General features: G+C 41.2%; 1 protein-coding gene across 1 annotated transcript; it reads right to left on the bottom strand.

The window, feature by feature from the left end:
- Nucleotides 1-13,734: 13,734 nt before the first annotated feature.
- LOC114790722 (glycolipid transfer protein-like) lies at nucleotides 13,735-17,342 on the bottom strand. Its single transcript, XM_028981012.1, has 5 exons — nucleotides 17,196-17,342; nucleotides 16,064-16,122; nucleotides 15,831-15,964; nucleotides 15,278-15,428; nucleotides 13,735-14,598 (listed from the first exon to the last, which is right to left on the bottom strand). The coding sequence occupies exons 1-5, from the start codon at nucleotides 17,296-17,298 to the stop codon at nucleotides 14,416-14,418; spliced, it is 630 nt and encodes a 209-aa protein (XP_028836845.1). The 5' UTR covers nucleotides 17,299-17,342; the 3' UTR covers nucleotides 13,735-14,415.

Genomic DNA, 17,342 nt, shown 5'->3' with positions numbered 1-17,342 from the left:
CCGGGCACCTGTCATGGCCGCCCTCTGCTCACCAAGGGTGATGGTTCAAAGCAGAGGACTCATTTTGTTGTGTGAACCATGTACTGTGCTTCACAATGACAATCACTTCACTTTTCACTTTCAGGAGGAACAGTGGCGCAAATAATGTAACCGTAATAAGGTTTTGAGGAAAATTTTTTGATTTATTGTGTTGTCAGACCATTTTGGTGTAAACAGTATTGACTCATTTCTGTCAATACGCATTTCAAAAACACTTTTTTTTTTTTTTTTTCCCCAAAAAATATGTATTTGAGCACACTTCTTTTAAAAGTCTTTTAATAGTCATCTTGCGTTTATTAACGAAAGTTTACCCCAGTTGTGTTCCATGAGCACAGAGGTACATGCAATTTCCTTTATTGTGCAGTAAAATCCATTTAGTCACAGGGTAGATGAACGTGAGTTTCCTCGCCTCCTGAGCCAAGGCATGGTCTGCATTTTACACAACAAAGCTGTCTGGTCTGGTTTCAGGCCTGTGGAGTCTCTCAAATATTAATCACTGCTATTGCATAAGCTTCTGTGTATATGTTTTGTGTCACATAATGGGCAGTTATGAAAATTAGTAGGCAACCTTTAATTACTTTTTTTTTTTTTAATGTTCAAACAGTCCATTAATACCAGGGAGTGAAATATGTGGATTTAGCTCACCTCAGTTTAATTTTATGCAACCTACATAGCAGGATGAATCCGTAATGAAAAATGCTTTCTGAAATGAATCCCCGCAGCCTGATTAATCTGCAGATCTGCGACGTTCCTCGCAGGCGCTGCTGTTATCTATTTAGCCGGCTTTCAGCGATGGCTCATTGGTTCAGATGATACTCTCTCGGAGTGGCGCGTGAAGGCTCCATCTCTGTTATTCCCCCGTGGCGCTGGGAACAGAAGCTAATCAGCTTTCAGTGTGACCTCAGCTCGCATACTCTAGCTCAGCCACTTCAAGGGCACTGAGTGCATCCTGGGAGACGGCAGGGGGCGAAGACCCCGGGACACAGCAGGCGGCTGCTCTCTTAAAATCTATTTTTTCAATAATGTATATGCCTGATCTCCGAACCTTTGAGAGGGACCCAGGACTACAGGTTTAACTGTGGCCTTTCTTCTATGATCTGTGAGGTCTGAGCTCCAGAATTGAGTTTAAATAGCTTTGAAATATGTAGTTTATTGCTGTGGTTGGGAGGCATGACCTGGACACTCCGGACACTCTCTGTATTCATGTGGCTTTCTGGTGTCCTCTCCTCACAAGGTCCAAAAATTACAGGTGTGATGAACTGATGAGCTGCGGGCCTCAGTGACACAGTGTGTTAAACGTAATTATTCACTGTTTTTTTCTTTATTGACTTTCCCAATCTGATTTATGCACTTCTCATTAATAGAGAGAAATACATAATTATCAGCTGAATCACTATAAAATTAACCATTTTTATACTATAACAATTGAATTTAATTTAGGAAATAGACAAGTTTTTTTGAGTGTTTTTTCTGTGCACGTTAAAGTAGTTTTACCATGGACTTTGTCAAAAAATTTTAATTGATTTATGACTGTCGGTCAACGTAGAGAAAGTTTTTGTCTGATTTGTGGCTCAATATGTGTAAGCAATAGTTAGCATTTTATGATGGCAGGTTCGTCCCCCTTCCCCTCTTAACCTACCAGCTCTGCTCACCCTCACCTCACCCCCCTTCCCCCTCCAGTTCACAACTTTGACAGACAGCATGTCATCCAGCCTGTCTGTCTTAATATGACACAGAATTTATGGTTCTTTGTCTAAGTTTTGGTTGCTTGCCCATGAACATTTCTGACCATTATGTAGGTCTGCGAAGCACCAAAGGAGAAGACCTCGAAGCCTGTAGACTGCAAGGAATACGATTGGATGTTATCTGACAACCGTGTTGGTGGCAATAATTTTGATGAAGAAGAATGGTGTAAAACTGCACAGTGTGGATACAGACCAGGAGTTATTTCCAGAGGAGTGCTTGTGCATATGGTTCCATGCTAAAGACTGGGATTTCTTTAGGAATGCAAGGAAAGAGCTTGAACAACCAATTCAGAGCCATTCTACATATCATGGACTAGCGCAAGGAATCAGGGTCATTACTACATTTTGGCAAATGTCGAGTCCTACACCCATATGTGTAGTTGTAAAAAGACTTTCTTTTAATAAAACTCTGAATGCTACTATACAATGTCACAATCTTAACCAAAAGTAAATAAACTAAAACAATGTACACATATAGTACACTTATCTCCCATTTACTGAAGACACTTGGCATCACTATCCACAGTTTGAGTTACAGGATTTATTGAACATCCGCTGATATTCACAGTATCACACTGAAGGCTTTAGTAAGTGTGCAACACTTTGTGTAAGAGGATGTGGTTTTATGAAGCAACACAACAGTAACAGGAATACACATTAATGCAATGAAGCTCCATAAGCAAATTTAGAGCATGAATACTGTGAAGCATTGTAAACAGAGGTGACATTGTAACGTTTTAACATAAATGCTCTAAATGGGCTAAAATCAATGAAATAATGCAAATGGGTAATATGCAAATGAAGGTGATTAGTTGTCACATCACACATGTGGTCTCTGCATTTAAGTATAAAGCACCTTCGGCTGAATTGGACTACAAAAAAAAAATTATGTCATGATGTTGCGCGGTGTTACACAGCGAAAAATTGTATAAATGAATTTAAGGGACATTGTACACCAACCCAAAATATAGTAAGGACAAATGTTGCGCAAGGTGAGATTCTAACTTGGGCCTCATATAAGTCGGCTGACAAGAGACTCGTAATTTCAGAAGCGCAGCAAGCAGTGACCATTGCTGTCCAGCCACAAACCCCATCTCTCCTGGTCACTCCATCCTGGAGTGGGGCACTCTCTGTCTTTGCCAGTGTCTGCAGTCGCAACCGCAAGCCAAAGCCCTCAATGATGGTACCATTCGTCCACCTCGCCGGCTACCGCAGGGTTCTTCTCTGTGTCCAAAAAATATGGAGGCCTCCGGCCATGTATCGACTACCGAGGCCTCAACAAAATCACAATAAAGAAGCCTGACATCCCATTTTTTTTTATGCAACACACCCGCCGACTTCCAGCAGTTTATCAATGATGTCCTGCCGCGCTTCGTCACCTCCCACCAACAGACAAAGCCACGGTGCCTGCTGTGGGCGGAACTTTTCAATAACCTCCAGATGTCCTCCTCCATGGGTCACAGTACTTTCGAAGTCTGCCATGGCTACCAGTCTGCCATTTTCACCCAACAGGTACCAGCAGGCTGGGTCCCCTCTTCTCGGCTGCTGATCCGGAACTGCAGACTGGCCTGGACTAAAACACGGTTTGCTGTCCTGGTGGTCACCAGCTGCATTGCTGCCCAGCATGATAGGCACCACCCGAGATGACTGTGTTTCCAGGTGGGTAATCGGGTGTGGCTCTCCACTCAAGATCTTTGTCTCCACACCGAGTCCCACAAACCTACCCCCCGGTTCACCAGGCCATTCTGTATCATCAGCCGAATCAATCCCATCACCTACCACCTCCAGCTCCTGCTTCAGTCGGTTGAAACCCTTTGTCACCTCTCCTCTCTATCCACCGTCTCCAGACCCTCCACCTCCTCATGTCATCGACGATGGCCCTGCCTTCACGGTGGAGCAGATCCTGGACTTGTGCTGCGGGGAACACGAGGCCTATTACCTGGTCCACTTGGAGCCGGTTCATCCCGGATCCAGACCTCATTTCCGAGCATCGCCAGGGCGCCGCCTCCACTCCAGGGCCGTTGGGGGCAGTTCCTGTCACAGGACCCAGAGGACGTGGAAGCGAGTGACATACCGTGTACATAAGGCTTCCAGTTCCAGTCCAGTCTCTTGCCTTCCTTGTTTTGGTTTGCAAGCGTCACCACCCGTGGGGGGTGCTAATAGAGTAAACCAGAGTAAAACCGCAGTTGGCTTTTCATCTCCTACTGCATGCGCTCTTTCTTTTTTGTCTCCACGTGAGATGATAGTATTAATGTGTCTGATGTAAAAACATTTTTAAAAAAAGACACTGTGGCACCCCCCTCCTCTGTGTACTGGGCTCTCAAGTGTCACGCATTGAGCATGACAGTCACTCTTTTTAGTCATTTAGTATTTTTCACACTCCGGCACAGCATCGCTTCACTATGAAACAAGCATGTCTAACCCAGACATGCTAACCCAGTGCACTCTATAAACTTACCACAGTATGATTTCATACACACCCCTCTTAACAATACAACGTTGTTTTTCGGCCGTAGATGCGCAGTTCTTTCTGAAAGTAAAAAAAAACCCACAACCTTGTTTTACCACATCAAATTTGCATCTGTCTTAATCAGACCTGTTGTCGTAACCATGACGAAAAACATGTCTGATCATACCACAGTATGATTTGTCTGGCTACGGACCGATGTAATGGTTAAATTTTTCTGGGAAATAACCCTTTCTGCAGTTGATAGATTTAAAGCGGCTGTGTTTTTTTTGCCAGTCGCATGGGTACGAACGAATAGTTGTCTATATACTGTTTAAAACACTTGTCATACATGAAAATCAGCCTGCACCCAGTCATTACACACTTTGCATCTGTACAATATTGCATGATAGTTGTGAAGGTACTAAAACACTATGTTAGAATGTGATGTGTCCTGTGCCTGCATCACAATTTTAACACCCAGCATGCTCTCGAACTTTGAACTATGGTTAAATCCAACTTCCTGCTGACTTGCTAGACTGCATTTGTTGTACCTGCATTTCACCCGCTACCCTTGCTGAAACACCCGCTGATGTCAGGAGTTCAGGTAATTGACTAGACAGATTGAGAAACACAGACTGTTTGAAACTTTAACGTGACAAAAAACGATTCATGCAATTCTTGCTAATGACTTCGTTATGGGACAAATCATGCAGCTTATGATACGCTCCCCCATTCCTACCCCTTGCTATCAAGGCTGCCAAGTATTGTAGACCATGAATCACTGATTGCTCTGTAGGACATTCTCAATGGCATTAATGTAGTTCATAAGAATGACCATAAGCAGGCCTCAACACAGCATTTAAATCTGAAGGAAGGCTGTCTCCTTGCAATGTCCTGTTTTAAACACCAGACAGAGCCTGAGAAAGACTGACAATGTCTGCAAATGTGCTATGCAGGTGGCTTGTGTATGATGCCATGTCTGTGTCAGCTTTCCCTCTAAAATTTAGATCTCTGTGTAAAAAGAGAATGTTAAAACGCGGTCATTCTACAATCCAGGACAAAAGTCCACAGTGTCTGAAACATGTTTGGACTGTCTTGTGGATCTAGTGCCCCAGTTTTGCAAGCCATGATAAAGCTATCACTTTTTTTTCAAAATTGTGTTTATGGTATGTAGACTCGCTTGATCTTGATCAATTTGTCTGCATAAGTGGCGCCCATAGTTTTTGCACACAAATCACAAGGTTTTGAAGAAAAAGATTCACAACTCATGTTTTGTAATAAAATGTCATGTACTTGAAAATGCCCAATGCCCAGGTCTCCTTTCAAATGGACCAGTAGCATCATAATGGACAAGTAATGTACACCATGACACTGGAATGCACTTTGGACTTCTCCTCTACAACTGTAGGACTTTTTCTCTAATTGGACAAACCATCACCAACCCTGCACTGACACCACTGTCAGTGGTGTCAGTTGAGACATACTGTATGTGATTTTGGGCAATATAAGAAATAAATGTTGTTGTTGTCCAAGTTTATTTTTTACTAATTCCACAGCATTAGCCAACCTCTCTTGTGAAGCATGTACCTTGTCAAAATAATCCAACAAAACATTCACACTGGTATCGACGTGATGTTGATTGCCTATATTACCAGATTGTTGCTGGTTAGGAACCGTTGGTCATCTTTCTTGGACTTCCTTGATGAAATACTGCCACCATCGCTGTTATGGGTCTGTGGTTCTGGCACATCGGACTCCGGTGACGTGTTGCTACCGTTGTAGTTTTGGGGTGGCAATTCTGGCACATCCAAATTCAGCTTGTGCCGTTTTGCTAAACCATGAACAGTCCAGCCACCAACAAAGTTCAACTCTTTTTGTTCGATGCTTTCGGTGTTGACTGTGTACAACACATTAAAATACACCATTGTTTAATTCAATGTCCATACATGTTAAAGACTAAAACCAATGCTTGCAAAATGTACCTTTACTTTTTTCACCAGAATCACAGTATGAGCCTCAGCGTCCTGTTGGGTCACATCTGCCTCTGGCCTGGCCCTTCCCGGAGACACAGCTGTGCAGATGAGCTGCAGGACTGGCAGGACTCTGCAGCCTCTATAGGAGGATTAGCTTCCTCCGGGACGAGGCTCCGAATTCCCACTGTCCTTCAGCTGTTAAAGCCCTGAGGGACCCAGTACACACTTTCTGGATTACCGGCAGATATAGCATAGTGCTTCATCACTGGACTGACACGTCTCCCACTGCATGCACTCAGAAAGATCAAGTCCAGCCTGCTGACTCCTGTGTAAGGCTGCTCTGCTTCAAAGGAAAGGTTTAAATGAACCTTCTTGTTCATTGTATTAAATACATTTCAGACATGGAACATGGAACCATGTTGTACCACTATTTGCATGTATTTAATATCACTATATATGTTTGTTTGTTTGTTTGTTTGTTTGTTTGTTTTTACAAAAAGGCTTCTAATGAAAAAATGTCTAAATTCAAGTTTACGATTGAAAAAACAAAACACTTTACACGGGTTACCTTCTCTCTTTTATTTTCTGAAGGTAGCATAGGTGCTCCACCTAGAGGCTACAAAACAAACAGCATTAACACAGAATGCACAGAGATTTACTAAAACATCTAAGACATAAGCTTTATACGCTTTGTGATTCTGTTGTGAAATTTAATTCATTTAAATTTTAAATAATAAAATCCGTACAGTGCAGTCCCTTAGCATCTTTAGAAAGTAAAATCTGGATTGATGGTCCATTGTATTTAACACTAATAGTATTAATAATATTAATACACTTTATTTATATTGCCATTTTCATCACAGGATATCAAAGGGCTACAGTTTAAAAAGAGAAAAAAGGCAGAAATTTAAATCTTACAAAAAGAAAACCAAAACATTAAAATAGAGAGATTAATTAAACATCTGTGGGCGGGAGACCAAAGGTTTTGCTAAAATGAAATGTTTTAAGACGTTTTTGTTACAGTCAGTGGGTTGTGGAGCCCTCAGGATGTCAGGAATGGAATTCCAACACCACAGATGCACTGGTGTGTTAGAAGCAAAACTTATATTCAATCCTGGTGGAGACGGGAAGCCATCATTCGTTGCAAAGAATATCTCATAAATGGCGTCAATGGTGGCGGTATAATTCACAAGGTATGCTGAGTCTTCATCTGTGACCTCCTTGACTGATTTAAAGGGAGCAGCATACAGTCGAATGTACTTTCCTGAAACCAGACTGAAAAGGGTCGAGAAGATCATGCTCGTGGAGAAATGAAGAACGATGAGCCAGGACTGCCCTTTCCAGAATTTCTGAAAGAAAAGGAAGGTTGGAGACTGGGCGGTAGCTATCCAGTACAGACGGGTTTAATGTGTGTTTTTTTAGCAGGGGAGCAATGATAGCCTGTTTGAAAGCAGTGGGAAATGTTCCTGTTGTGAGTGAGGATGTGTGTCAGAGCAGATACTATGGTGGGCTGTATGGACTGAAGGAGGTGTGAGGGGATTGGATCCAGGGAGCAGGTGGCTGGGTGACTAGACTGGAGAAGTTAAGACCCGTCCGATTCAGAGAGCGGAGTGAAGGAAGACCGTGTTCTGGTTTCAGAGGGAACAGCAGGATGAGGTCTGGGGTTAGGGGGTGAGAATTGTTTGCCAATGTCAGCCACCTTCTCTATGAAGAAGGTAGCAAAGTCTTCACATGAGAGAGAAGTAGAGGGGGTGGGGGGGGAGGATTCAGGAGGCGGTTAAAAGTAGAGAATAGTTTGCGAGAGTCTTTGCAGTTGCTTACCTTGTCCTGGAAGTATCTAGTCTTTGCTCTAGTGACAGCAGCAGAGAAGGATGTCAGGAGAGATCGATACTTAATAAGTTGAACCGGGCACTTGGATTTCTTCCACTTTCAGCTGCAGGGATCAGACAGATGTGTTGGTTGTGGAGCAGTTGCATGTAAGTACCAGATCTAGTTGCTTTCCAGCTCTGTGTGTTGCTGATGTGCTGAGAAGTGTGAAGTTGGATGCCGAGATGAAATTTTGGAAATCAGCTGTTTGCGGCTTGAGGAGCTCGAGGTTGAAGTCTCCTAGTAGCACAAGGGGCAGCTCATAATGGTGGAGAGAGTCCTGTCTAGTTCCTCTACAAAGTTCCCCAGCGGACCTGGAGGACGATATACAGCGTCTATGGACATTTTTAACGGATGTGTAATAGGTACTGCATGGAATTCAAAACTGGTAGTTTGAGTAGCAGAAATGGGAGTGAGTCTCCATTCCTTGGAAATGAGCAAGCCTGTGCCCCCTCCCCTGCGAGAGAAGTAGAAGTCTGTGGAAAGGGCCGCAGGTGTAGCGGAGTCGTGGGGGCGGATCCAGGTCTCAGTCAGTGCGAGTACTTGGAGGTTTCGTTCTGTTGCAAAAGCGGGAATGAAGTCAGCTCTGTTGACCGCCGACTGACAGTTCCACAGCCCGAGCAAGTACTCAGGGTGACAAGACGAGGCCTGAGAGAGTGTGCGCAGGTTGTGTGGGTTGCGTGTTCTGTGTGTATTGAATCTAGGAGGGCGCCTGGAGCGAATGAGGGGAATGCTCTGGAAGGGCATGATCAGCAGAAAGAAGTTGGAGAAGAACATAAGTGATTTTACCTGTTTTTACCTGCTCGCAATTCTTCAGATCGGCCATTTTGTGCTCATCATGGAAAAGACACAAAGAAATGCATATGATGAGATTTTCAAGTTAAACGCGATCAGTCTGGAAATAGAGCTGCAGAACGTAAACTTGGCATCGATGAGTTTTGCTGGTTGTTTCCTGTATTTTCACAGATGAAGTGACAAATTAATTGTCGTCAATTAATAGTCATTTAGTTGTCATTCCTTCAATCCTGATACTGAAGAAGACAACTTAAGAATTGTTAAAAGTACTGTTCTGAAAAAAAGCATGTAAAAATCTATCTTGTAACACCTTGCTTACTTAATATGTCATGTTTGAACATAATATGTCATGTTTGAACATGTTTGTATGTATAATTTCTTTTAAAACTCAGTGGGTGTGGCCTATATATAGGTGCACTCAAGAGTCCAGAATTTATGGTATAGAATTTCCTCTTGGAATCTTAGTGAATGTTAGTAATAGCCCTCTCTGTTGTTATTTGTTGTTAATGCGAAATGCAAGGAACCTACCTGCCTTTTTGATCGTAATAGGATTTTTTTTGTTTGCTACAGATTTATGAGGTGCCGTTTAGGAAATATTTCAGACTTTTGTTACACAAACACATGTGAAACACACAAACATTCACATATGAAACTGACAAGCAAGCATTTATACTACTGAAAACTCGCACACACACATATGAAACACTCACACAGATACATGTGAAATGGGAGCACACACACACACACATATGAAATGCTCACACAGATACATGTGAAATGGGAGCACACACACACACACACACATATGAAATGCTCACACAGATACATGTGATGGACTCTTATGTAACACACAAAAATTTTACTTTTCACAATATCCGGAAGTCATTTCACTATATCCGGAGGAAGTCATTTCACTATATCCAGAAGTCATTTTAGTATATCCGGAGGACACATTTCACTGTGTGCACCGTGTGCTGTGCTGATGTGTATCACAATGACATTCACTTTACTTTTTATGGGCCTTTAACACAGTTTAAGTTTGTTACATTTTTCACCTGTATCTGTGTGAGCATTTCATATGTGTGTGTGTGTGTGTGTGTCCTTTTCACCTGTATCTGTGTGAGTGTTTCATATGTTTGTGTGCGAGTTTTCAGTAGTATAAATGCATGCTTGTCAGTTTCATATGTGAATGTGTGTGTGTTTCACATGTGTTTGTGAAACAAAAGTCTGAAATATTTCCTAAACAGCCCCTCATACAGCTTTATCAGATCTTATTTGTTATGCTGTGTTCTAAGAGTTAGTAATTGCTTGGAGCTTTTGCATTTATTATGATATTCTTGGTAAATCTAATAATAGATGTTTTTCTTTCCTTTTAGTTGCTTTATGCTGTCCATAACCTGTTTAACTTTAGTAGCTTTATTTAAGTCTCTACAATTCCATGGCATGACGTGACTTTACTTACATATTAACATTTGTGAAGACTTTTTATTTTTACTCCAGTACATTTCAATGTCAAAAATCAACTACTTTATCAAAAGGCAGTCGTTTCATTTTTATGCTTAAAATTTTTACTTTTGACCAATTAAGATGCGCACAGTGTAGAAAAAACATGCATTCCATGCATCAGAGGGAGTGCACCAATCGGATTACAGCATGTGTCTATTGACCTGCAATAATCCAGTTTGCAAGAACATGTCCTTATTTGAAAGATTGAATTAAAGGTGTATAAAAGATGAAGGGCTCTCTCATTTTCAAATGCCTTTTGTGCCATGAGAGAGCTTCATACAATCTGTGTCTTACAAGAATTCCCGTAGAGGTACGATTTAATTCTGAAGGGAATTTCTGATTGTTAGATTTTTTTCAATAAAGTTAGCCAGACATGTTTGGCTAAACAGGCTGTAAACCTCGCTGAACTTCTTCCCCTACAGGCGCAATATGGGTACTGCAGCCTGATGAGCAGTATTTAAGGTGGAACTGACATATAAAATAAGCTTATTGTGAGTTGTGTATTTACCAGATTCTTGTTCAAGTCATCTTGAGATTTCTGTAAATCCTCTGAAGATTTCTTGTCAGACACAACCTTCTTTAGATCAGTCATGATTAGAATTTAGAGATTTGTAAGTGGTAGTAGCCTAGTGGGTAACACACTCGCCTATGAACCAGAAGACCCAGGTTCAAATCTGGCTTACTACCATTGTGTTCCTGAGCAAGACACTTAACCCTAATGGACTGTTCCTGTAACTACTGTTTGTAAGTCGCTCTGGATAAGGGCCCTTTCTGGAGACAGTGCAGATGAGCAAAATGAGAGCACCCTTACTTCCTGCAAATGTGGAATAGAAAACCGATTGGTGGCCATGCAATCATGATGCCGCCCCGGGCAACCGCCCATGTTGCCCATGTCAAAAACCGCCACTGGTTCTGTACAACAGGGCTGGCACATTTTGCATTGCATGATGGCGTTATTTCCTTTTTTTGCGTTTGAACACAAAGAGCTGTCTGCAGTGCTCTCAAGATTTGAAGACAGGTAAGAGTGACATTCCACTGAACTTCCCCACTTCCCCATCACAACCCTGCTTTCGCCTCGCCCTGTCTATTGTCAGGGGGTCAAATAGGGTGCGTGTCAGATGGGGTGCAGGAATGGGGATGTTTCGTTAATCATTTTATTGTTAGTGTTGTTGTTTTCATTAATTGCTCAGAATTTTAATACATGGCTCAGAGAAATCAATAAAATAATTTAGCCTATTTGGAGAGAGAGATGATTCTAATGTAAGAATATGTCAGTTATCTGTGATAACTGTGATAAAATGTGACAGAGACTACTTGTTCTTGTACAGGTGTTGTCAGGGAACAGGCTGTAAAAAGATTATGCTACCAACACTCAGCACTGATTCTAATTATGTCACATTGACAATATGACAGTAAAGATCAACTTCTAGTCAAAAATTCAACAGCAGTCAAGTTGTCAAATAAGTTGTGAATTTGTTGTAACATTAAAACAGAGTATGACTTACTCTGTGCTTGAAGTGACGCTCAGAGCTCCTATGGATGGGGTCAATAAAAGTTTTGGAAGACTTTGTAGCAGGATAATCAGAATAAATCCAGGGTGACTTTTCATTGGTGGTTGTGATGCATTTTAGCCAGATGAAGTTCTGTTATTTTCTGATTGGCTACTGTGTAGGCCTTTTATTTATTTATTTTATGACTGGCTAATAAGTGCTGCAGAATATTAGCAAAAAATAAATTTTCAGCGTGAGAAATACAATGTGTGGTGAGAGTCAAGGATTCCCTCTGTTCCTTGGGAATTCAACATCTCTTTTTGTCGTTGGCAATCCTCACCCTCCTCCATCACCTCTACATCTAGCTCGGCACCAGCAATCATCCAACAACAAAACAGTGGGAATGCCGCACAGTTCAGGCAGACATGTATTTAACTGTAACTCGTTACTTTCCACCTCTGGTAAGTATTCGTTGTAAGTCTGTCTTGTAATTGCCATAAATGTAAATGTGAGTGTCTTCTTTTGTGATCATAATAAATAAATTCTATTTTTCTTTGCACAAAAAAAAAAGTGTCAGAAGATTAAAAATTAAAGATATTTATCTTAAAATATCTTCTATGAAGATGGATTTCTTGCATTTTAGTGGTAAAATTGTGCTTGTGCTTCACATCTTCATCTGGAGGCCACGGCCAGAAGTTGCTCCTGATAAGTGACCGGTAGCTAGCTTCTGTTTGCTTGAGACAAGAGAAGCGCAGATTCCTCCGTCAAGGCAGGAAAGTTGTAATACATATCTTGAATCGGGGTGGTCAAATGTCCCACTGTGACCGACTTGACTGGAGCTCTGTCCACATCCTCACTAGAGAAAAATTAGGAAAGCAGGTGAAACCCCCCTTCTCCACTGTTCCTTGTCATACAGGTTTGAAATGCTGCTGTCCTTGCCCTGCAGAGACATATTCAGTTCGTTCAGTTTGCTGAATATACACTGCTCACAATAAGTTAGGGATATTGTGAGAGGCTTAGTGGATGTCATACATACAGTGGTTGTTTCACTTCATTATTAGGAGTAATTCTGCCAGCTTTTGATGTCTTCACATATGGGCTACGTCCATCCTCACTATGTCTTACACATTTTGGCTGGCTGTGTGTGGCTCAGCAGTGGTATGCAGGCTGTGTGCGCGGTACTCAGAGCTGGGTCTTGAATTTAGAAATTTGTAAGTGGTCCTGCTGGGTCACATCTGCCTCTGTTCTGGCCCTTTCTGGAGACAAAGCAGGACTGGCAAGACTCTTCAGCCTCTATAGGAGGATTAGCTTCCTACGGGACGAGGCTCCAAATTCCAATTGTCGTTCAGCTGTTAAAGCCCTGAGGGACCCAGTACACACTTTCTGGATTACCGGCAGATATAGCGTAGTGCTTCATCACTGACTGACACGTCTCCCACTGCATGCACTCAGAAAGATCAAGTCCAACCTGCTGACTCCTGTGTAAGGCAGCTCTGCTAGTGACTCGCAAAAGGAAAGGTTTAAATGATCTAAAAGACTGTTTTAAATTGACCTTCTTATTCATTGTATTAAATGCAAATATAATTAAGCATTGGAAATGAAGAGCAGTATAATCAAAACTCATTAATTTTAGGAACATGGGGTTGTTCATTTCAGATATGGAACAACCAATCATTTGCATGCATTTAATTTCACTATATGTGTTTGTTTTCTATCTCTCTTTTTATGACCAAAAAAGGCTTATAATGAAAGATTTCTGATTGACAAAACAAAACACTTGGTACCTTTTCTCTTTTATTTTCTGAAGGTAGCATAGGTGCTCCACCTAGAGGCTACAAAACAAACAGCATTAACACAGAATGCACAGAGATTTACTAAAACATCTAAAACACCAGGTTTTTACAGAACCAGCAGCATTTTCAAGCATTTTATTTCCATTCTATCTTAGATAGACTACTATTGAACAATCACCCTTTTTTTAATCCTGAGTATTTTACTGCATATTTGTTACAGTACAGTGTTTTCCTGAACTGCATTTGTGAAAAAACAAAAAAACATTTTAAAGAAATCCCTTAAAAATAGAATTTAAATAATTAACATATCCTTAGAAATAATAAACATGGGCTAGATTAGAATTACTTAAAACTGATATTGTTCTGTAATGTTAATTTAAATAAAATAACTCACAGGTATTTCTTATATTTCAAATATATACATTTTTCCTCTAACTCTAATCAACTTTGATCTAAATGGATCAATCAGTCAGTATAAAATTAGACACAATCTTGTTTTATAAGCTTTGTGATTCTGTTATGAAATTGAAACGCTAGTTAAAATAATAAAATGTCTACAGTGCAGTCCCATAGCATCTTTAGAGAGTAAAATCTGGACTGACAGTCCGTTGTATTTATTATACAGTGTTTTCCAGAATGCCCTTTTTCATGGAAGCATGGTCAGAGTTATTTCAGTCATAAGCTTTACGCCCAAACACATGTGACCAGTTTCAGACATCAGCGTGTTCCTGAGCAAAGCAGAGGTGCTCGAGATGTGCATCAGACTACGTAATCCAGTTCAGCATTCATTGTGAAGAACATTTCATAAATGGCGTCAATGGTGGCAGTATAATTCACCAGGAACTGCCGAATCTGCACCAGACAGTCTTCATCTGTGACCTCCTCACCTCTGGACAGAGCCTTCAGGAAGTCGGATTTATAGGGAGCAGCATACAGGGCTGCCTGGAATGGAAGAGAAACAAAACATTATGACATGTGTTCTCATAATCTGACTGTCCATAACTTTACCATCTGTAAATCATATAGCATGGAAATGTATAGTTAAATGCCATGAATGTCAAGGGCAATATAAAAATAAATGTTGCTGCTATAATAGAGCAAAAAACTGCAAGTTAAAATGGTTCTGATAATAATAATATAAAAAAATATATATAGATATTTTACATTTACAATATTTATCAGACGCCCTTATCCAAAGTAACCTTCAATCAGTAGGGGGGACAGTCCCCATGGAGACACTCAGGGTTAAGTGTCTTGCTCAGGAACACAATAGTAGTAAGTGGGGTTTGAACCTGACTTAGTGGTCTTCTGGTTCCTAGGCAAGTGTCTTGCCATTCTGAATAATAAATAATAGCAGAATTGTTATTTTCCAATTGAGTAATATAATTTATGCTTGCACAGTGATATGGCAACAAAGATTTCTTTTGACAGACAGGCATGGTTATAGGATTTCTAACAAGGCTTACATTCAGCTCAGCCAATATGATTTTAGAAACAAAAACAAATGAGAAATGTTTGATTTCCCACAAACACTGGTTGCTAATCATCTGTGTACAACCTCTAGCTGAAATACACGCTCAAACATACACAAAAATAATTTTACAGTCATAGCTGCTCTTACCTTGAAGATTTTCTGGACCACCCAACCATGGTATCTCTTCAGAGCTTGCTCATATGCCTTGTTCACATTGACACGGATAAGATTGGGGTTGTTCTCGTCGCCTTCTCCATCCGCCAAGCTCTGGAGCAGAATCTGAATAAAACGTAGACCCCTAAAGGGCAAACATTTATTTTCTTATCATCTACTCCATAATAGTCATAAAGTTAAGGCTTGGTGTCTCTCTCACTCGTTTACGTTAATTTTGGACCTGCAAATATTTTGTGGACGAGGTCCTGATTGTTATTTTGAGCTGCACTGATCACTGTGTTTAATGAAGAGCACGTAGCTGGAATGTCACATTTGTCTGTTGGAATTAGCAACAGCATGTGGACCTATGTGGAAAAAAAGGTTCTAATTGGATTTATTACGTCACTGTTAAATAAAAATATGTAAACTTTGATAATGTGTAGCACCAGACTTCAGAAACACTGTTCACAGAAATAATGACCTCAATAAAAGTTGTGTCCTTTTCTGTCCCACCAAGGGCTCATTTTTTTTAACAGCGGTGTCTCACCTTTTCAGCCACATCAGCGCCAAAGTTGCTCCCGCTTTGGGCCAACCGGACCCATAAATGACTTTCTCCGCCTCGAGGATCTGCTGTAATGTCTGGTACTTGTCAGGGTCTGAATCGTGGATTGCCTTGATTTTCTGCAAACGTAACGCAGTGAAATGTAATCGCAAAGATCCAAGCCCGGCCAAGTCCCGTATAGCAAAACAACGAGAAGAAACAACGAGAAGCATACTTACCGCGATATTACCACTTATGTCCGATTTAACAGGAGAGAAGACTTTAGATCCAAGGCAGTCTAGAGCAGAGATGTCACGGGTCAATATAATAACAAGCAAGGGCATGGTGGTGGTGTTAAAACTTTTTTTGTGGCTACAAATGATTTATAAACATTTATAAGTGATAAATTGAAGTGATTGTCATTGTGATACACTGCAGCACAGCACACGGTGCACACAGTGAAATATATGTCCTCTGCATTTAACTAATCACCCTTATTGAGCAGTGGGCAGCCATGACAGGCGCCCGGGTAGCAGTGAGTAGGGACGGTGCTTTGCTCGGTGGCACCTTGGCGGATCGGGATTCGAACCGGCAACCTTCTGATTACAGGGCCGCTTCCTCGACCACTGATCTCTTTTTAACAATAAATTATGACATTTGACTGTACAAATGTAAAAACCTCTCGCTTTTTATTGTGTTGTTAGAAACATATCAGGAAGGTTGCTACTTCATCCCTAATTTAAAAAAATATATATAGTTAATATATATAGTGGACATAGTTAATAGTTTCTCGTTTTTCAGTTCTCCCAGGTATTTAATTTAGTAATAATGGTTGCGATTCGTTAAGTAAAGACGACATTGAAAGGAAGCAACATGCCGTTGCAAATTATGTTCATGATCAGAGCCACTGTTTTCTATGTGTGAAACATTTAGATGCCACTTACAAATGCAGAATATTAATTACAAACAAGCACACCATTATGGATAACACCATGTATATATTAAAGTTTATTGAAAGAACTGGTTTATAATAAATGTTACATTATTATTAAGTCACCACAGCTGCACTGGTGTGAAACATTTAGATTATAAAAAAAAAAGCTATAAAACCCACTTGGCTTCTACGTTGCGCCCTTTTCAACCCGAACTCACAGGCGAGAGCAGATCCAGCACTGAATATTTAACAGCTCCATTAGGGCGACGACGAAACATGAGCCCGTCCGCCGGGCAGAGGCCGACTTCAAATAAGCGGCGAAATGAAACGAGAAGAAGGAAACGACTCGTTCGACCAAACCGAAACCACCCCAGAATCTGCCCTTCCCTCCCGCCGAGCCACTTCACTACGCGCTACGCCGCGCTCCGTTTACTCACCGAAGAAAGGCGGGAGGTGCGACACCGACTCCAGAAACGACTTGGTGGCGACTTGCTTGTCTTCCGGCAGCGGGATAAACTGATGCTCCATGAGAAGAGCCATCGCGGCAACGGCGCGTTAGAAGAACCCGGAACTTCCACACCGGC

Source organism: Denticeps clupeoides, chromosome 5, assembly GCF_900700375.1.
Source record: "Denticeps clupeoides chromosome 5, fDenClu1.1, whole genome shotgun sequence".
NCBI lineage: Eukaryota > Metazoa > Chordata > Actinopteri > Clupeiformes > Denticipitidae > Denticeps > Denticeps clupeoides.
This window is presented reverse-complemented; position numbering and strand designations above follow the sequence as displayed.

Bases quoted from the DNA above. Each gene is read 5' to 3' on its own strand.
- LOC114790722 (XM_028981012.1), bottom strand. From the start codon at position 17,298: ATGGCTCTTCTCATGGAGCATCAGTTTATCCCGCTGCCGGAAGACAAG. The intron at 16,123-17,195 runs GTGAGTAAACGG...TCTCTGCTCTAG, and splicing joins GCACCTCCCGCCTTTCTTCG to ACTGCCTTGGATCTAAAGTC. The intron at 14,599-15,277 runs GTAAGAGCAGCT...CTTCCATTCCAG, and splicing joins TGGTCCAGAAAATCTTCAAG to GCAGCCCTGTATGCTGCTCC.